We start from the raw sequence: 22,168 nt of genomic DNA, 5'->3' as shown, positions 1-22,168 counted from the left end.
AGCAATGATGCAGTAAGCTACACAATAAAAATTTAAGTGAAAAGGTGGAGGCAAGTGAAAAGAAACTCTCAAATGATGTGGGTGAAAAAGCTCTAGTAATGACACTTTAGGTGTGTGTGAGAGGGGTAGGAGCTTCGGCATCGCGTGGCGGGGAGGGGTCTCGGCCCCCCGGAAACCTCCGGAGAGAGCTCGAGCCTCTCATGATTTGATGACATTGCTTTTGAAGCGGAACGGTGACAGTCACTTACCCTACTTGAATTAATCAGTTATGCCATATATGTCTTACATTACATCAGTATTTATACATCTTCATAATATTCTTTTCTTTACTCAATACCTATCTACGTCGTACCGAAGGAGGTTTGAAAAACTCCTTGCTTGTAGCACTAACTATGCAACTGCTAATTGGCGTGCCACCTGGTGTAATAATATGCAACTGCAATGCAAATTGCGCACGTATAGACGCTACGCGTCGCGCATCTCACATCGCAAAGCAAGTTGCACGATACGACGCTAATGATGATGATTAACTGGCATCCCTTTGAAACGCTGCGTTGACATAGTCAACTAGCCACCCTGATTTGACAAGTGGCCCGATACGACGCGAACGATGGTGATTATGATTTTCTTGCATTCCCTTTCTACTGATGCGTTTTATGGTTATTAAATCTTCTCGTGGTTTCCGATTTTTTTCTGCCGTGGGCAGAGTAGCCAACACGACACTTAATCTGTTTAACCTATCTGCCCTTCACCTCTTGTTTTCCCTCGTTCCTATTCGGAAACGCCAAAGAAGTCGTCCTGGTCGGATGCTACGTAGGCGTCCTCAATACTTCAAATGACGTCGTTGGTGCCGTGAAGTGGGCTGAATATGCAGCATTTCTCAAAGCCAGCCTGGATAATTTCAAGAGCAGCTTTACTGTGGGCGCGACGGAGGGACTCCGTTAGCTCCGTATTTTTGGTAGCTTTGTTCACAAATATATGTCGATATTCTTCGGTTACTCATATAGTAGATAGCTCACGTTAGGTGACATTTGCAAAAGAAAAAGAAAAGAAGAAACAAAGCTCGACCTATATCCCAATAAATACGGTAGTTGTTTTCGCAGCAGCAAATTTTGAGCCACCAACTGTACCGCTAGAAGCACTGGGTAGGTATAATTTAACAATCGATTTTGCTCGATGGTGTTCCTTTTATATCATCCACCCATCGCGTCAACCAATCCTGCTGAAAACATACCGCTCGGAGCAATTACAGGAGTAGCTGGAAAGCAAAAAAAAAAACTGAAATAGAATTTTTTATTACTCCAGCCGACGTCTATCGTCAGAGAAAGAAATCGGCGTGAGCCCCAGCACGTAGAAGTGTGTGTTCGCATTTCAGGGCGAAATTCAAATCGAAATCTCTGTATATTATTTCGGCGCAAAGTACATAAAGTCAAACGCTTCGAAGAAGCAAGTAGTTTGCACGTCTTTATGGGCAAGGCACATTCAAACAATGTTGTTTGTTCTGTAGGACAAACAGTGGTTTCTTGTGCTGTAAGAAATTGAATTTTATTGTCGCACGCTGAATAATTATCAATGAAAATATATATGCCAGCCACAGCGAATGGCAGCAGCAAAACAAGTTTGCCACAGTGCTGAACGAAACGTTGGCCTTATGATGATGGCGCCGAAAAATTATGGCGATGACGATAGTGATCACAGGAAGTGCTGGTTTTGGTAAATTTGTCATGACACCGTGATAATAGGCACTCCGGAACATTAGTTACGTAGGTTTTCATTCGCAATCATGCAAACGAGTGCATGTGACGGAATCTTAGATGTTTAGCGACTAATATTTATTTCATTCGGAAGGACTTGCCAATGACATACGGGTAATAAAGTAAACTCGAGTCAAAGTTTCCAAATTTGCCTTATGCTGGAACTGCAGAAATGTCTGTGCAATCATACTGTCCATCACCAAGCGGTTGTGGTTTGTGCGTACTCTCGCGAAAATTTGCGGCGTCAGGTGAAGTTAGCATTGAGGGAGTTCAAAACCAGAGCGGAAACAGAAGCGAATATGGAGAACGCGGAGCATAAAAGCACGTAACCGATCCCGTAGTAGATATCACTCTTTCGCAATATATCGAATGCTGCTGTAGCACTTCGTTCAAAAAGAAGCTTAGGAACTGGTGTATGCAAAGCACAAAGACAAGCAGTGAGCACGTAATGGTGGACGGAATAAGTGAAATTTGACTTGGAGGCTATAAGGCGGGGCACTGATCGACCACAGGTAATTCCAGGGGATGTGGCACCTGCGTAGAAAAAAAAACAAGATAAAATAAATTGGCCTTCCCTGCCACAACAGCCTAACATTTGACCGTGTCGTGCTCTGCACGAATATATGACAGCTTGTTTAGTATGTGAAACATGCGCGATATAGTTAGAGGAAACATATTTGTTGCAGGCGGAACAACGGTACCTCGACCTTAGGCGACGGCGGAGAGGGTGGCTTGATGATCTTCACAAGCCCACAGTGTAGGTTATCCTGGTGAGAAAGATGTTAGAAAAAAACAATGTGCTGGTTGGAATGGAACGTTTAGACACGTGGACGTTGTGCGACATTGACCACTACAAGAATACAAAATAATTAGTTGCCGCCATAGTTCCCTGCACAGGCTAATAAGCATGGAGAATACGAATACGACGGAGAGAACATCTAAACGCATAAAGTCTGATATACATTGCTGAAAACTTTAACAGCTGGAGATTTACAGCCGTAATTAGTGCTTGACGTCAGGGGGGGGGTTCTCACCTCCAGCTCCTCTTCAAAGCATTGCCAAGAGTAGTTCCGCCGCATCTTAGGCTTCTTGGGGCAATTTTCACAATGTTTCTGCAAGAGAATAGAAGGATTGGTTTAGTAATACAAAAGGACAAATCACACCTACGAGCAATGCCACCAACGATATTATGCTTATTAGTAAAGGATGGACAAGCAAAATAATTAAGGAAGAAGCTATCTTTGATAATTATTTGTCATGCAAAGAATTTATTAAAGGTGTAGGCGACGCAAGTGTGGCAAAGACGAGGGAAGATGGTATGACGACGATGGCGAGACGAAGGCCACAAGATGACTACAGGATGACGGTGCTAGATTGACAACAGCATAACGACGATTTTGGGACGACAATGTGCTAGCGATGTTGGAGTGACGCCGTTCGCATATCGATGTTAAAATGATAGCAATCATGTGGCGACGACGGCGTGTCGACAATGGCATGACGACAAAGGTGTACTGGATCGCAATATCGTGCCTGGAAGTCAACCAGCGCGCATGTGCAACACGCCCCCTACTTATCGCAGCGCTCCTTATATACCCGGTTGCGTTTCGGAATAAAGTGCTTTCTGTTACCTGCTACTCGTCTGGCTTACATGGTGTCAGAAGTGGGCACGGCAGTTAGTTCCTGCCCGCGCGGCAAGTTTTGCCATAGGATCCCAGCTTAACAGCAGTATTAATTCCCATGAACGAGACAAGGGCTCATCCGGAACGAGAACCACAAGCCACAATGATGACTTCGACTCTGCTACCACCGCCCAAGCCGCTCGACGTTACTGGCGACATTTTGCGCAACTGGAACATCTGGAAAAGTGAGTTCGAACTTTTTGCAACAGCGACAAGGCTGAGTCTACAGCCCCAGGATGTTCAGACCGCTACATTTTTAATGACTATCGGTGAAGATGCAAGGCGTGTTTTCCGCACCTTCAAGTTTGAAAACGACGAGCAGAAGAATGATCGGGAAACATTAATGCAGAAGTTCGAAGAACATTACAGACCAGTTACAAATCTCACCTGCAACGAGTTTCGGTTTGGTTCCAGGAACCAACGCGAGGGCGAGTCATTTAACGAATGGCTCACAGAACTGAAGGCTCTAGCTGCGCACTGTGAATTTGGCGAGATTGAAGATAGACTTCTACGCAGTAGAATAATCCTTGGAATAAGAGACAAAGAACTGCAGCAGAGACTTATTTCTGAAAATCCGAACTACGCAACAACGGTTGAGATGTGCCGTGCTAAAGAACAGAGCAAAGAACAGGTCGCTGAAATCCGAGGCAGCCAGGGCGGCAGCACTTCTTTTGAATCGGAAATCAACATTGACGCTATAAAAGCAAAGACTGCCACCTGCCCGAAAGGCGGCTTACAACATCAAAAAGCGGCAAGATGCCCAGCAATAGGGAGGTATTGCAAAAATTGTGATGGCCGGAACCATTTTGCTAGTGCATGCCGCACACGAAGCTCGAAAACACGGCCAGAAAGACGACACGTGCGACAGGTGGAAATGACTGGTGACGAAGATGGGGCTGGCGACGAGACATACTTCCTTCAAGCATTGGAAGTTCAAGCGGTCACGAGTGACGAGCACCGGGTGTCAGTGTTAAATGTGGCTGGTATCATGACCAAATGTAAGATAGACACAGGGGGCGAACTGTTGTGTTATGCCAGAAACGGTCTTCCGAAAATTGTCCGCGGCGCCTGCGTAGAACTGTTACGCGACCTTGCGTACGTTTTTCGGCCACACAGAACAAGCAATCGGAAAGATAAACCTGCTCGTGTCTAATAAGACTCTAAACACAGAGGTTACGTTTTTTGTTGTTGTCCAAGATGTACCAGTTACATTAAGCGGACACGTCGCTGAGAAACTGGGCCTGATAAAACGCATAGATGCCGTCAACGAAGTGTCCGAGATCCTCATATCTGGCTTTGAAGACGTCTTCCAGGGTCTAGGACAACGTGAGGGCATCGCCTATCGCCTGCAGCTGAAGCCCGATGTACGACCAACCATAAAACCAGCGAGGAGAATTCCCGTCGCCCTCCAAGAGCCCGTGAAAGCGAAGCTCGACGAGATGGAACGCGATGGCGTCATTGCAAAGATGACAGAGCCCTGCTCGTGGTCTAGCTATATGGTCGTAGTACTGAAAAAGGATAAGATACGCATATGCTTGGATCCTTCCGACTTAAACAAGGTGATTTTGCGGGAGCATTACCATATGCCTACATTGGAAGACTTACTGCCGCGGCTGCAAGGCGCCAAATATTTTTCTACCCTCGATGCCGCGTCAGGGTTCTGGCAAATAACCCTCGACGAAGAAAGTTCGCGTGTTTGCACCATGAGCACGCCGTTCGGAAGGTACAGATTTCTGCGCATGCCATTCGGCATCACATCACCACCAGAGGTTTTTAACGCGCCATGCACGAGGCCGTTGGAAGCTTGGCTGGCGTAGCTGTCGCAATGGACGATATATTGGTCTGGGGAAAGACAAGGCAGGAGCACGACACGAACCTCACCGCCTTGCTTGAACGCTGTAGGGAACGTAATCTAAAGCTCAATAAAAAGAAGTGCCAATTCTTGCAGGCCAGTGTACGTTACATGGGCCACCTCCTCACCACTGAAGGACTGTCACTGGACCCAGACAGAGTTCACGACATCATGCAAGTTCCACCGCCGAAGCTCCGTAAGGAGCTTCAAGTGTTCCTTGGAATGATAAACTTTGTGTCTCGGTTCATCCCAAACCTGTCAGTCGCATCTGCACCTATTCGGGAGCTACTCAAGAAGGACGTCGCTTGGACGTGGACCGAAGTGCAGGAAAAGTTTCCAAAAGTTACGAGCTAGTCTTGCCACAGCACCAGTCCTAGCATACTTTGACCAGTCTAAGCCAGTGAAACTGTCCGTGGACGCGAGCCAGTACGGTGTCGGAGAAGTCATCGTGCCAGATGACCACCCCATTGCATATTCGTCCCGCTCCTTAACTGCCACACAACAGCGGTATGCACAAATTGAAAAGGAAACCCTAGCCATAGTTCATGGCTGCATGAAATTCAAGGACTACATACTCGGTCAACCACTAGTCACGGTAGAATCAGACCACCGACCACTGGAATCGATTTTCAAGAAACCACTTTGCGATTGCCCTCTTCGCCTTCAACGCATGCGCCTCACGCTTCAGATTCCCTATCAGCGTGATATACAAACCAGGAAAGGAACTGTCTTTGGCCGACGCACTTTCACGCTTTCCTTGCAAAACAGAGCTGGTGGGTGAAACAGAGCACTTTCAAGTCAATGTTGTTTCTTCGTTACCTGTTTCAGATCAACAGCTGCTCAGTATCAGAACGGAGACTGATAAGGACACCCTCATGACCGAACTCTGCCGTTACGCGAGTACAGAGTGGCCCAAAAGCAAGCAGCAGCTCCCGGATGCCTTAAAGCCATACTGGAGCTACCGTGATGAGCTTCATGTCGAGGATGGGCTGCTTCTCAGACGCAACAAGCTTGTAATTCCTCCATCAAAACGCAAGGAAGTTCTCTGCCTGCTCCACGCTGCACATTGCGGCGAAGACAAAATGAAGGCGAGAGCAAGACAGGTAATGTACTGGCCAAACATGAACGCAAACATTTCTGATGTTGCGAAGTCATGCGCTGTTTGCGGCAAGTGCAAAAAAAGAAATGCAAGGCTGCCCATGCTGAGCCACGAACTACCGAGTTTGCCATGGCAGGTTGTTGGGGTCGATCTTTTTCACCACGAAGGCAATGATTACCTCATAGTGGTAGATTCCTACTCGTTTTTCTTCGAGGTTCGCAAGCTTAGTCGGACTACCGCTGCTGTTGTGATCAACGCAAGTGCAGAAATCTTCGCGACACATGGCATTCCCGCCAAACTGTGCAGTGACAACGGCCCTCCTTTCAACAGTGCAACATTTCAAGCATTCACAGGTCAATTTAATATCAGCCACAACACTTCTAGCCCGTACCATCCGCGCGCCAACGGCTTGGCAGAGCGTGCCGTTCAGGAAGCTAAACATCTGCTAAACAAATGCCCGTTTTCCGCCCTTGAATTTTACAGTGCGCTGTTGGAGTGGCGGAATACTCCGAGGGACGAACAGTTGCAGTCGCCAGCTCAAAGGCTCATGGGACGTCACACCAGAAGCGAACTCCCGGTTCTCAACTGTCACCTGGAACCCAAGACGATACCCACGGAAGCAGTCCGTCAGCGACTACAAGAAATACGACATAAACAGCGTTCCTACTACAACAGAACGACACGGGCTTTGCCAGACCTTCGTAGCGGAAACAGTGTCCGTATACGACACCCAAAGCAGAACGTGGGCCCCGGCCATGGTAATTGGTCCTGCAGGGCCACCGCGATCCTACTTAGTTGCTACAGACAGTGGACAGCAGTTACGCCGTACGAGAGAGCATCTCAGGGCCGCAGGTGCTGCTCAGCCTCCTGAATCGGAAGCAGAAACCCGAAGACAGGCTGTGCCAAGTACGCCAGCAGACGCATTTCAAGCCCCACTTCGAAGAAGTGAACGGGTACGCCAAGAGCAGCAACATTATCCACTTCCTGAACGTAAATAGCAAAGCGATCCTTGTTTGGAAATGAAAATGTTCATCAATGTTCCTTCTTTTTTTTTCCCAAAGAAGGGAAGATGTACTGGATCGCAATATCGTGCCTGGAAGTCAACCAGTGCGCATGTGCAACACGCCCCCTAATTATCGCAGCGCTCCTTATATAGCCGGCTGCGTTTCGGAATAAAGTGCTTTCTGTTACCTGCTACTCGTCTGGCTTACAAAAGGGATGACTAAAGTCAACCCACAACGATGGCAAGACGACTAAGCTATGAAGGCAATGGGTTGCCGACAGCGCACTTTTACTGCAAAATGACGATGCAACTATTTACTAAGGTAATCGCAAATATAATCAGGAACACCTCAGAATTCTGTCAACCAAAGGACCAGGCAGGATTCCGTAAAGGCTACTCAACAATAGACCATATTCACGCTACCAATCAGGTGATAGAGAAATGTGCGGAATATAACCAACCGTTATATATAGCTTTCATTGATTACGAGAAAGCGTTTGATTCTGTCGAAAGCTCAGCAGTCATGGAGGCATTACGGAATCGGGGTGTAGACGAGCCTTATGTAAAAATACTGAAAGATATCTATAGCGGCTCCACAGCCACCGTAGTCCTCCATAAAGAAAGTAACAAAATCCCAATAAAGAAAGGCGTCAGGCAGGGAGATACGATCTCTCCAATGCTATTCACAGCGTGTTTACAGTAAGTATTCAGAGACCTGGATTGGGAAGAATTGGGGATAAAAGTTAATGGAGAATACCTTAGTAACTTGCGATTCGCTGATGATATTGCCTTGCTTAGTAACTCAGGGGACCAATTACAATGCATGCTCACTGACCTGGAGAGGCAAAGCAGAAGAGTGGGTCTAAAAATTAATCTGCAGAAAACTAAAGTAATGTTTAACAGTCTCTCAAGAGAACAGTAACTTACAATAGGTAGCGAGGCACTGGAAGTGGTAAGGGAATACATCTACTTGGGACAGGTACTGACGGCGGATCCGGATCATGAGACGGAAATAATCAGAAGAATAAGAATGGGCTGGGGTGCGTTTGGCAGGCATTCTCAGATCATGAACAGCAGGTTGTCATTATCCGTCAAGAGAAAAGTGTATAATAGCTGTGTCTTACCAGTACTCGCCTACGGGGCAGAAACCTCCCAGGGTTTTACTAGGAAACATAAATACCCAAGAAAGTGGATGGAGAAACAGCGCCGCGGTAGCCCAATTGGTAGAGCATCGCACGCGAAATGCGAAGGCTGTGGGATCGTTCCCCACCTGCGGCAAGTTGTTTTTCATCCACTTTCATTTCCAATAATTTATCGCTTCTTTATTTCATTCATTAAGCACAAGTAAATTCCCCTATGTTGTCCTTGGTGTCAGTGCTTGTTGGCTTCTTATGATATATATATATATATATATATATGCTTATTAGTCATCTGCGTTTGAACCGACTGCTTGAGCAGGGCACGGACTCGCCGAGGACGACCCACTATATCGTTCCAATCCTTCTTTACGATTCTCTACACAGTGCCTCATAATCAGAAAGTCGTTTTGGCATGTAAAACCCCATAATTTGATTTCAGCAATTACCCCCGGGAAGAAAACGGGAGCCACCCGGTGACCTAACAGCTTGTCACTATGAGTGGGTCATAGTAAGTCTTGAGGCGGTCGACATTGACAATGTCTCGTCCACGACGGCGCATGTCCGCAAACGGTTCAACGGGCTCGACCACCTAGTTGACCGGAGATGTGCATTCGACGACGCGGTAGGGGCATTCATACATTGGCAGTACTTTCAACGAGACACCACGTGTAGTGGAAGGGACCGAAAGCCACACAAGCGCTCCGGGGAGGGACGTGGGCGCAATAGTGGTGCCACCGCAACGCTCTTCTGGAGCTCTTGGTCATTTGAAGTAAAGGCCCACGCGAGATCGCGACACTTTTCAACATGACTCGCTGTTGCAGAAACAGGCGCACACTCAGATGCATCCGGCTTGTACGGAAGGATTGTGTACGATGGGTGCCGACCGTACAGTAAGAAAAAGGGGTGAAAAGCCGGTGGTGCTCAGAGTAGCGGTGTTTTGGGCGTCGGTTACGAAGGGTAGTATGACGTCCCAAATTGCGTGTTCGGAGGCGAAGCACACGGCAAGCCAGTCACCGAGCGCACGGTTGAAGCGGTCTGTGAAGCCAGTGGTTTGAGGATGGTACGCCTAGTAGTTGTGCGATGAACAAGGTGCCACTCTTTAAGAATTGCTTCAACCACTTCGGACAGGAAGACACGTCCACCGTCGCTGAGTAGTTCCTGAGGTCGCCCATGACGCAGGATGATTTGACGAAGCAGGAGGGAGGCAATATCGCGCGCTGTAGCTGCCGGGAATGCGGAAGTTACGGCGTATTGCGTGAGGTGGTCGACTGCCACAATGGCCTAGCGGTTTCTAGCCGATGACAGGGGAAGAGGACCATACAAATTGATGCTGACGCGCCCAGACGGCCGGGTAAGGCAGCTTGAAGGTTGCAGAACGGCCGACGAGAGACGGGATGAAGAGTTGTACATAGCGTAGCCATGTACCGCCAGTAGTGCCGCTGTTGAAGGCGTTGATAACTTTTGAAAACTCCCGAGTGTGCACACTGTGGATCGGCTTGGAAAGCTGCGAACATTTCGCAACGCAGACTGCGAGGTACTACTAACAACCACTAGCCCACGTCGAGGTTATAATGGCGTCGCTGAAGCAGCTTGTCGCGAATGGCGAAATGGTGAGCTTGACGACGCAACGTGCGAGTAGTTGGTTGTGCTGATGATCCAGAAAGCAGGTTTATAATGGAGGCAATCCAATGGTCCTTGCGCTGCTCATAGCGATGGTTGTAAGCTCGAGAGAAGAAACGGCATGCTGGGATAGTGAGCGGCGGCCATTGTCGTCAGGGAAAGGGGAGCGCGATAGGGCGGAGACGTCAGAATGCTGGCGTCCGCTGCGGCACAGCATGTGGATATCTTAGTGCTTCAGGCGAAGTGCCATCGGTGAAGACGGGCTGAGGAATCTTTCTAGGACGACAGCCAACATAATGCATAATGCATAGTGGTTTTTGACTACATCAAATGGGCTGCCATTCAAATAAGGCCTTAACATAGTAAGGCCAGGCTTTCTGCTTCTGCCACAGTGTAATTGGTCTCAGCTATCGTAAGCGCACGACTTGCGTAAGTCACGACATACTGAGGAAACCCTTAAGTGCGCAGGGCAAGAACAGCACCGAGGCCAACACCGATGGCATCTGTGGGCACCTAGGTAGATGTTGTCGGGTCGTAATGCTGAGAATTGGCGGAGACGTTAGCAAACGACGAACTTTGTGAAGGCCTTGTCGCACTCCCGCGACCACGAAGTGAGGGGCCCGTTGCTTCTAAGTAGCTTGGTCAGGGACGATATGATGGCGGCGAAATTGTGAACGGAACGTTTCCCGAGCAGAGACCTATGGAGGCTGCTCATTACTTTGAGGAACGTTGGCTGAGGGAAGTTGGTGACGGCCCGAAGTTTGGCAGGATCGGGGAGAATTATATCATTTGTCGTAAAGTAACCATCTCGCGTCGTAACGTAACCTAGAATATTCAGCTGCCGAGCTGCAGATAGGCACTTTTTGTTAGACATGTCAAGACACGCGTCAGTCGTTAAAGGTGCGTCGTGAAATCAAGAGCAAGAACAACAACGTCGTCAAGATAGCAAAAGCACGTGTACCACATCAACCGCTCAGAACTGTGTCTATCATGCGCTTAAATGTTGCGGGCCCACTAAAAATCCAGAAGGCATTACGTTAAATTCGCATAAGCCATCGGTTGCGGCAAAAGCTGTCTTCGGCCGATCGGGGTTTGCAACGAGCCTGATCCATTGAAAGTCAGCGCTACTAAGAATCTAAACGCACCGAAAAACGTCACCGAACTAAGAAGCTTGCTTGGCATGGCCAATCACCTAGGCCACTTTTTGCCTCACTTGGCGCAAACTACGGCGCTACGGCCCCGATGCGCGCTCTTTTCCGCAAAGATAGCGAGTGGGTCTGGGTGTGCGACTAAGAAAAAAGAACTGAACGAGCTAAAAGGGCCAATTTGTTCGGCGCAGCGTATGACATTGTACGATACAACGCTTCCAACCCTTTCAGCTGACACATCCTCTTTCGGACTGGGAGCTGTCCTTTCCCAAACGCAGAAAGACGGTCACCGTCGATCAATAGCTTTCGCGTCTCGACCCCTCTCGAACACCGAGCGACGATACCCCCACATAGGAAAAGAAGCGCAAGCACTGACGTGGGCAGCTGAAATATTTAACGAGTACATGCGTGGCCTAATGTTATCTTTGAAACTTATTAACGCTCTCTAGTGTCCTTACTGGGCCAGATGGCCAATATGCCATCTGGAATTCAGCGGTACCGACTACGCCTAATACGCTATCTTTTTAGTTTCCAGTACGATCCCGGCCAATCTTTAGTCACAGCCGACACCATTTCGCGGTCGCCAGTAGACACAGCGATTCCGAAAAAGACTTGAGTGTGTCGGATATAACAGCGTACTCTAAGGAGTCCTTGCTTGGCTTGGAAAGGGGGGACACTTTGTCTAGAGGGAGAGAATGTCAAATTAGTGATCTCATTGGCAAACACCTGCGCAGGCTATGTAAAAGCAATTGGCCAAGGAAACCGAATGTTGCTATTCTTCTCGCGCCTTACTGTCCAGATAGAGCATGCCTTAGCGTGGTTGATGGTTTCTTCTTGAAAGGAACAGAGCTAATAATCCCGTCTAAGAACAGAACTGCTACACAAACTGCATGATGGTCACCAGGGCTTTTTGTGTCTTGTGGCAACGTTGCTAAAGGTTCTGTCTGGTGGCCAGTATTGAGCATCGAACTGGTACAGTTCGTGAATCAGCGCACTGTTCGCGTACAACATGCTCCTCAACAAAGCGAGTCCATGTTAGCAACCGCAACAACATCGTTTCCTTTGGAGAGAGTCGGAGTACATCTGTGACGAACGAACGGCCAGACACACATTGCCGTGGTTGATTATCTTTCATGTTACCCTGAGGTTGCCATTCTTCGTTCGACAAAGCCTGGAACGGCCACTGAAAGACTGAAAAGTATTTTTGCTTGGGAGCAAATTTCGGCTGTCCAGAGAGCCCACGATGCGGCGGCCAGGCTCGGCCTGCCCATCTCAACGTGGGAGAGGCCCGCTGCGCGATAATTGCGTATCGCAGGACTGACAATAAGGTTTTTTCCATCCATCCATCCATGGAATCCCCGAGTACGTGGTCACCGATAACGGTTCTCACGCAGTTCGTGGCTACTGAGTTTGAACAGTTCGCTGTGTCATACGGGTTTCGCCTTGTCACTGTGAGCCTGAGGCACCCGCAGGGCAATGGGGATGTAGAGCGAATGGTTCAGGCGGTTAAGTCCCTTGTTCTAAAGTCAAAAGACCTTTATCTGGCATGGTTGGCGTACAGGCCAATGCCCGGATCTTGGAGTCAATCCTGCTGAAATACTTATGAGTAGGCGACTGAGGACAAGAATTGCACTGCTACTACGTCATCGAAATCCAGGAAAGAAGCAGCCCGAAAGCAGTGGTAGCCAGCGACGAGAAGATGAGGAGACGGCAATGCCGCTACTATAACCAACGCCATCGTGTCTGACGACGGCGTTGACGTCCGCCGAAACAGGCGAATGCTTAACCGTCTCCGAAAAGAAAGGGTGAGCATAGAAACTTGCGACTTTCCAGAAAACGAAGAGCAGCCGAGAGCACTGCATAATTGGCTCACAGCACGGATGGCTAGACTGCAACAGATTCAGTGGTGGCTCCAACTTACGCTGTGGCCGAAAGTGACTCCACTTGCAGTGTAAAGGCTCAATCACACTAGGCCAATACCACACAGATTTCGGTGTGCTGACTGTCGGCGACGGCGTTTTTTCCTTCGTGTCGGCGCCTTTGTCACACTGCACCGACGCCTAGAATCTGCCGATGGTCGGCAGAGAGCTCGGCGTCGGTACAGTGTGACAGAGGGGCCGACAACAAGAAAAAAATAAAAACGCTGTCGTCGACAGTCGCCAGACCGAAATCCTATTGGCCTATTGTGTCCTATTGGCCTAATGTGAATGAGCCTTACCGCGGTTTGGTAGAGTGGCGAAGGAACCCATAAGGCTGGGAAATGATGAGTAGTAGTTTGTTGCGTTTAGTTTTTTCTAGTGCACTATATAATCTTTGCCGTCTAAGTGCTCGAAAAAGTGGAATGCGCTGTTATCCCCTGCCTGTGTTCGGCGTCTGACGTCATGATAGATAGCTGGGCGACAACTGCGTGCGCCAAGCTACATTACCACGTGACGTCTCCCTGAGAGTATAGTATCGGCCTGTGCAATAAACAGGGGGCTTTCGCCTTTCGTCAACCAGAGTGCGCACAGCAGGACGACCAAGCACTGCCATTAAACAGGCTTGAACGAAGACCACGTCCGAAAGCCGGTCTCATGGTTGTTGTACCAGAGACTAGTGACACCCGCGAGATAGCAGTGTACGTTGCTCAGTTTTGCGCGATCGTCTCATTTGTTGTGGACCCTGACCCTCTCAGACGCCGCCAGCAAGTCTTCCACGTCGCTGTCGTTCGAGAGGCTGGAAATGGCACGGGCCATGTGGTGAGGCACACCAGAGCACATGAATGATTGAGGAGGCGCTTGCTGGGAAGAAGTAGGAGGCGTTTGCTGGGATGCGTTTTCAGGCATGGTTGAGCGCAGGGTATCGGATCGAAGTTGTGGAATTGACGTTGTAGGACGAAGCCTTCTCTCCCACTTGTAAAGGTGTTTATTAGTCACCAGCGTTTGGGCCGACCGTCTGAGCAGGGTTACGGACTCTGAGCACGAGCGGCGTTTCCCGAGCAAAGCATGGATAGATTGAGCCACTAGAAAGCGCTGGAGAGCATGGCCCAGTATAGTGTTCCTCTTCTTCGCTACATTTTATATACAGAGTATTCAAATGAAACTGTATGGTGTTCTTAAATTTAGGCACTGGGAGGCACGCGAAGAGCATCTGTGCAAACAAGTTATATATATATTGTCGCGGTACAACGCGGACAAAAGACAGGGAGACGTTCTTCAAGAATACCAGGACAACCTGTTCAAAAACAAACGGAACAGAGGCACGTCTTCTTCGTTCTCACCCAAAATCAGCCACCCACTAGACGGAGTCCGTTAATGCCCCCATCGTCATTGTCTTCTGCGTAGAATACGCGCGTCATTTGTCCCTTAGCATCGCACCGATGCTAAGCCAGAAATGTCACTCGCGGAAGTAAAAGTCTCTCGCATAGTTATTCGCTTACATACGGTTTCATGCGGACAACGTGCACTAGTTCAAGATGGTGCGTGCGGCGCCGCGTACAATTGGGACTATCGGGGACGACCTCGTACGTGACATCACTGAGTCGGCGCACTACTCGATACGGTACGAAGTATCGCCTTAACAGCTTCTCGGAGATGCCTCGTTCCCGTCATCATCATCATCAGCCCGGTTACGCCCACCGCAGGGCAAAGCCCTCTCCCATACTTCTACAACTACCTCAGTCATGTACTAATTGTGGCCACGATGTCCTTGCAAACTTCTTAATCTCTTTCACCCACCTAACTTCCCTTTGCCCCCTGCTACGCTTTCCTTCCCTCGGAATCCCGTCCGTAACCCTTAATGACCATCGGTTATCTTCCCTCTACATTACATGTCCTGCCCATGCCCCTTTCTTTTTCTTGATTTCAACTAAAATGTCATTAACTCACGTTTGTTCCCTCACCCAATCTGCTCTTTTCTTATCCCTTAACGTTACACCCATCATTCGTCTTTCCATAGCTCCTTGCGTCGTCCTCATTTTAAGTAGAACCCTTTTCAGAAGCCTCCAGGTTTCTGCCCCGTACGTGAGTACCGGTAAAACACAGTTGTTATACACTTTTCTCTTGAGGGATAATGGCAACCTGATAATACCTGATAAACGCACCCCGGCCCATTCTTATTCTTCTGATTATTTCAGTCTCGTGATCCGGATCCGCGGTCACTACCTGTCCTAAGTAGATGTATTCCCTTACCACTTCCAGTGTATCGCTACCTATCGTAACCTGCTGTTTTCTTCTGAGACTGCTAAACATTGCTTTAGTTTTCTGCAGATTAATTTTTAGAACCACGCTTCTGCTTTGCCTTTGCAGGTCAGTGAGCATGCATTGCAATTGGTCCCCTGAATTACTAAGCAAGGCAATATCATCAGCGAATCGCAAGTTACTAAGGCATTCTCCATTAACTCTTATCCCTAATTCTTCCCAATCCAGGTCTCTGAATACCTCCTGTAAACACGGTGTGAATAGCATTGGAGCGATTGTATCTCCCTGCCTGACGCCTTTCTTTGTTGGGATTTCGTTGCTTTCTTTGTGGAGGACTACGGTTGCTGTGGAGCCGCTATAGATATCTTTCAGTATTTTTACATACGGCTCTTCTACACACTGATTCCGTAATGCCTCCATGACTGCTGAGCTTTCGACTGAATCAAACGCTTTCTCGTAATCAATGAAAGCTATATATAATGGTTGGTTATATTCCGCATATTTCACTATCACCTGATTGATAGTGTGAGTATGGTCTATTGTTGAGTAGCCTTTACGCAATCCTGCCCGGTCCTTTGGTTGACATAATTCTAAGGTGTTCCTGATGATATTTGTGATTACCTCAGTAAATACTTTGTAGGCAACGGACAGTAAGCTGGTCGGTCTATAATTTTTCAAGTCGTTCGCGTCCCCTTCCTTATGAATTATGATTATGTTGGCGTTCTTCCAAGATTCCGGTACGCTCGAAGTCATGAGGCATTGCGTAACAGGGTGGCCAGTTTTTTTAGAACAATTTGCTCGCCATCCTTCAACAAATTTGCTGTTACCTGATCTTTCTCAGCGGCCTTCCCCCTTTGCATAGCTCCCAAGACATTCTTTGCTTCTTCGGGCGTTGCTTGTGGGGTTTCAAATTCCTTTAGAGTATTCGTTCTTCCATTATCGTCGTGGGCTTCCAAGTACTTCGTGCTCGTTTCCGTATGGGTGTCCAACCCCGCACTCTGTCGCCGACGTCATAGATTACCATTGGACGATGAAGATCATAGCGCCGTGCGTCGTAGTCTTGCTGCTGGCACATCCGCAAGCGTGCGAGCTGCCGAGCCTCTTCGGCGTGTTGCGTAAATACATCGGCGTCCGTATCAGTGTCGTGAAAGTCGCGTGCAAGCATTGCATCCAACATCGTTCGTACATCCCGTCCGTGAACAAGGGTGAACGGAGTCATGCGCCTCGTGTCTTGTTTCTCCGTGTTATATGCAAAGGTGATATAAGGTAGGATGTCGTCCCGATTTTTCTGTTCAATAACCACGTACATGGAGAGCATGTCTTCAATTGTTTTGTTGGTTTGTGGATGGTAGGCGGTTGACTTCCGATGAGCCGTTCCACTTAGAAGCAAGACGTGATCTAAAAGCGCAGCCGTAAATGCTGTTCCTCGGTCTGTTATTACGACGGTTGGTGCGCCATGACGCAACACAACATGCTCAATGAAAAAGCGCGCCACCTCGGCTGCTGTGCTTCTCTGGATTGCCTTTGTTTCCGCGTAAGCTGTGAGATAGTCGGTTGCGACGATAACAAAGCGATTCCCGGCAGTAGAAGTAGGAAGTGGGCCCATATATCCATTCCGATTTGGTCAAATGGTCCTCGAGGAACCTGGACGGGTTATAGGAGGCCGGCTGGTTTCGACGGAAGCGACTTGCGCCTCTAGCAGTCGAGGCAAGTGCGAACGTGATGTTTCACGGTGGTGGTAAGCCTCGGCCAGTAGTACCTCGGCTGCACTCTGGCCAACCTTCTCGTGCAGCCTAAGTGACCAGAAGTCACCTCGTTGTGACAGGCTTCAAGTACTTCCGTACGAAGAACTGCAGGAATGACGAGCAGATAGGGGGACCCGGTCGAAGAAAAGTTCCGTTTGTAAAGTACTTTCGCCAGTAAACAAAACGACAACAGTCCTCTTGCGAAAACTCTAGGCGGTTTCGCAGATTTGCCCTCTAAGTAATTGATGAGTTCAAGCAACTCAGGGTCGTCCTGTTGTTGTTGCGCGATGATGCATAAGTCCAGAACACAAAGAAATGCCGAGTCTGCTTCGGGTGGAGCAGACGACTGTATTGGCGATTGAGAGATGCAGTCAGCATCCGTATGTCGTTCCCCCGATTTGTACTTGACAGTCATGTCAAACTCTTGCAGCCGTGGGCTCCAACGCGCCGGTCGTCCCGAAGGATCTTTAAGTCTTGTCAACCAACACAGTGAATGGTGGTCGCTGATAACTGTGAAGTGGCGGCCATACAAATATGGGCGAAATTTCATAACAGCCCATACAACGGCGAGGCATTCTTTCTCAGTCGTGGAGTAATTAGCCTCTGTGCGTGAGAGTGTTCTACTTGCATAGGCAAGTACTCTTTCTGTGCCCTCCTGCTGCTGCGCAAGAACAACTCCCAAGCCAACATTGCTTGCATCAGTGTGGAGCAAGGTAGGAGTGGTCTCATCACAGTGAGAAAGCACTGGAGGTGTCTGGAGACGTTCCCGCAAGTCGTTGAATGCACTTTGCTCTTCGCCGCCCCATACAGAAGCAACGTCGTCGCTCGTCAGGCGAGTTAACGGCGACGCAATACCAGCAAAGTCTGCAATAAACCGCCGGTGATAGGCACAGAGGCCGAGGAAGCGCCTGACAGCCTTTTTAACGGATGGTACGTGAAACTGTGTGACGGCGGCAATTTTTCGGGATCCGGGCGGACACCTGCGTGGCTGACGACGTAACCAAGAAACTGTAGTTCTGCAAATCCAAAGTGGCACTTCTCCGGTTTCAGGGTAAGGCCGGAGGACCAGATGGACTGCAGAACCGCTTCAAGCCGTTCGAGATGTTCTTCAAATGTTGCGGAGAACACGATGACGTCGTCGAGGTACACTAAGCAGGTTTTCCACTTCAGGCCTGCAGTCACACTTTCCATGAGGCGTTGGAACGTAGCAGCAGCAGAGCACCAACCGAAAGGTAAGACCTTAAATTCTTATAGGCCGTCTGGTGCCACAAAAGCAGTGTTTTCACGGTCTCTCGGGTCTACGTCGATTTGCCAATATCCGCTTTTCAAATCCATTTAAGAGAAGTAATGCGCGTATCCAAGCGTGTCGAGTGAATCATCTATAGGGGAAAGCAGGTACTCGTCTTTCTTTGTCACCTGATTTAGTTTTCGGGAGTACACACAGAAACGCAAGCTGCCGTCTTTTTTTCTTGACCAGAACTACAGGAGATGCCCAGTGACTCGTTGATGGTTGGATCACGTCATCTTCAAGCATTTCTGGCACTTGTTGTTGTATGGCTTCACGTTCTCAAGGAGCCACACGATATGGATTTTGGTGAATTGGTCTTGCCGTATCCTCTGTAATTATTTGGTGCTTTGTTAGAGGTGTCCTACCCACGCTGGACGTCGACGCAATGCAGTCGCTGAATTTGGCCAGTAGCGTAAGAAGCCGTTCTCGATCGTGTGGTGACAAAGCAGTGCTGACATCAAGTACATGAGCTGGGTCTTGCGTAGGCGCTTCTTCGAGTAGTGAACAGCAGCCGCGCACATCCGCAACACCGTCAAAATAAGCCACAGCCGTGCCCTTTGAACGGCGCCGTCGCTCTGTGCTAAAATTTGTTAGCAACAGGTTCGTGCGCCCGTCGGTGACATTTGCGATTCCTCGGGCGACCGAGATACCATGACTGAACAACAACGTAGTTATTTGGTCGGCAACGCTTTCGCAATAAAACGGTACGTCACCTGCTACCGAAACAACGGTACATGACCGAGGTGGCATGACAACATCGTCTTCTGTTAGATGAAATAAGTGGTGTTGCGGCGATAAGCATTATACTAAACCAGGACTCTTATAAAACGTCACGATGCGATCCGGATGTTAATTACGCCGCCATATTCTTTCGGAAAATCCATTCCAATAATCAAATCTTTACTGCACACAGACAGAACGATGAAAGAGGCCACGAAAGAAGAATCCCCGAAATTAATTTTAGACGTACATCTTCCAGTAGGCATCAGTAATTGGTCGCCTGCCGTCCTTATGTGAGGTCCTGTCCATGGCGTCCTTACTTTCTTCAGGCGGAGGACGAGTTCCTGACTCATTATAGAGAAGTCGGCACCAGTGTCGACAAATGCTGTCACCAGCTGCCCGTCCACGAAAACATCAATGTCGGAGCTCACAATTTCTTCAGTGTTTATCGGCTTCACAGCTTCTGCAGCGGGAGTTTCGGGGGCTTTTTATTGTCTTGCGGCGGGCCTGCAACCTTACCCCCAGAGGTCACCGCCTTCAGTTTCCCCTGCGTGGGCTGGGCGACCTTCGTCCTCGGAGGTCAGCAAAAGTACTTCCAGCACGTGAAGCCATCTGACGTGGAGGGGTTAGAGAACGCGACCGACGGCTGAAATCGGACCTATCATTGCGCACGGATTGGTCATTCGGGTGCGCTATTGGAGATTCCCGAAAAGTAGCGTTGTCGCGGCGTAGCAAAGGGTCGTCATTTGCACGTCGACCATAGGACCACGGATGATGAAGTCGAAATGATGTGTCGCGATGACAGCAATTTCGCGAAATATGACCGGCGCCTCCACAGTGAAAACAAAGTGGTCGCCTATCGACGGTGCGCCATACGTCGGTTCTCCGAAATTGAGGCCGTCCCATGGCGTCGTTTTACGGCGTTGACCAAGGCGTGGCGAACGACGGCTGCTGGTGTGACTGCAGCGGCATCACGGGTGTGCGCCTCGAAGCCTCCTCTTGCGGCGGCGACCAAGGAGCAGCTGTCAGAGGCTGGTGGTACGGCGGTGTGGTTGTGACAGGTGGTGGACATCGGACAGCGGCGGCGTAAGTCATGGGACGCTGGTGACCTTGAAGATCGGCTGTCGGGAACGCCTGTTTGATTTCGTCGCGCACCACTTCGGCGATTGATGCTACGGGTCTATCCAATGTCGGTATCAGAATCTTTTGCACTTCCTCTCTCAGAAGCTCTCTGATCAATTCACGCGAGGAAGTCTGATACTCGGCAGTCCCTGCGGCATTGATTGTAGTGCTGGTGGACAGTCGGTCGTAGTGCCTGCACCGTTGATCAAGGGCCCACTCAATAGCCGTAGTCTCCTTGCTAAAGTCGGCGACGGTGACTGGTGGATTCCGCACAAGCCCCACGAACAACTGCTCTTTTACACCTCTCATGAGGTAGCGCAACTTCCTATCTTCGGTAATGTTCGGGTCGTCTCTATGAAAGAGGCGGGCCATGTCCTCTGCGAACATTGTGACCGACTCATTAGGTTTTTGCAACCGTAGCTCCATCATCTGCTGGACGCGGTCGCGTCGGTCAGCACTTCAAAAAATATCCGTGATCTTCTGCCGAAAGTCATTCCATGTTGGCAGGCTAGCTTCACGGTTCTCGTACCAAGTACGGCCACTGTCTTCAAGGGTGAAATAGACGAGGGAAAGCTTTTGCTGCTCAGTCCACTGGTTAATCTGTGCGACGCGTTCATACTTGCCAAGCCAGTCCTCAATGTCTTCGAAGAATGCACCGCAATAGCGATCGGGAACCAGTGGATGCAGAACGCTTACCTGTTGTGGACTTGGAAACCGGCTGCTTTGGGGTGCTTGCGGTGGGCTGGTTTCGCCCATTGCGAGATGTGTGCAGCTCCCGGACAGAGGTGGTTGAAGAGGGGAAAACTCCAGGGCAAGGCTTAGCAGTCGACGACTAAAGCGATGCACGGGTGTCGTAACTGGTGACAATGCGTCCGGGCTGGATGAACGACTCCCAGAAGGACTCGGGAGTATCAGGCGAACTCAGTACCCAGCACCTCCACCAGTGTCGCGGTACAACGCGGACAGAAGACGGGTAGACGTTGTTCAAGAAAACCAGGACAACCTGTTCAAAAAGAAACGAAACAGAGGCACGTCTTCTTTGTCCTCACCCAATATCAGCCACCCACTAGATGGAGTCCGCTAATGCCCCCATCGTCGTTGTCTTCTGCGTAGAATACATGCATCAATATATATATATATATATATATATATATATATATATATATATATATATATATATATATATATATATATATATATATATATATATATGCGAGTGTGTGTGTGTACGTGTGATTATTTTGCCGAGTGTAATACCAGTTATGGCCACAATATGCACAACGAATCAGCAAGACTACCGGCAGTCTATCCTTTGGTCACCGCAAAGCAAGCTTCACCGAATAGGGCCAGTTCTGTCTCGCCAAAACTGCAGAGTTGGGGTTTAGCAGATACAGTTGTATCAAGAAAACAAATACATCCTTCACATTAAAATAAATGAATAAATGAATCCTTGCTAAACACATTAACAATTATTTTGGTAGGTGGCTCTTACGTGGTTAATCTCTATTGAATAAATTAAGGTGTGAATGTATCTTCGTCATTAAAAAAAAGCAAATTTTCCGAAGACTTTAATTGCGGGAAAACGGTGTGGGGGGAAGCCAAGGTAGGTTCGGTACTGCTAAAAGGGGTCGCGTAGAGGAAAAGTTTGAGAAACCGCACTTAGTCAGTGCTCAAGGCCATTGTGCAGGTTTGTCAGGCTCAAAAATCGTAACAATGCTTTCGTAGCCGTCTGCTGCTTAGTTTGCCGGGGTGCCATGCACCTAGCAGGCCAGCAGCCCATACAGTGAAATGGGGCCTACACGACGCGAGCAGTGCGCC

General features: G+C 48.9%; 1 protein-coding gene and 1 pseudogene across 3 annotated transcripts in view; one reads left to right on the top strand and one right to left on the bottom strand.

The window, feature by feature from the left end:
• Positions 1-1,276: 1,276 nt before the first annotated feature.
• The window catches only part of LOC126540195 (uncharacterized), a 37,646-nt gene continuing 16,754 nt past the window's right edge, over positions 1,277-22,168 (bottom strand). For 2 of the 3 annotated variants that reach the window (XM_050186982.3, XM_050186983.3), the window contains exons 4-6: positions 2,789-2,866; positions 2,456-2,521; positions 1,277-2,288 (exon numbers count right to left, since the gene is read on the bottom strand). In XM_050186982.3, the coding sequence (XP_050042939.1) occupies positions 2,238-2,288; positions 2,456-2,521; positions 2,789-2,866 (195 nt within the window). In that variant the 3' untranslated portion in view covers positions 1,277-2,237. The remainder of the gene's footprint in view (positions 2,289-2,455; positions 2,522-2,788; positions 2,867-22,168) is intronic. The other variant, XM_050186985.3, reaches the window with a different exon arrangement.
• Positions 5,220-7,501, top strand: LOC140216187 (uncharacterized; annotated as a pseudogene).

Source organism: Dermacentor andersoni, chromosome 2, assembly GCF_023375885.2.
Source record: "Dermacentor andersoni chromosome 2, qqDerAnde1_hic_scaffold, whole genome shotgun sequence".
NCBI lineage: Eukaryota > Metazoa > Arthropoda > Arachnida > Ixodida > Ixodidae > Dermacentor > Dermacentor andersoni.
The sequence above is the reverse complement of the archived record's forward strand: the minus strand, read 5'-3'. Positions and strand labels throughout refer to the sequence as shown.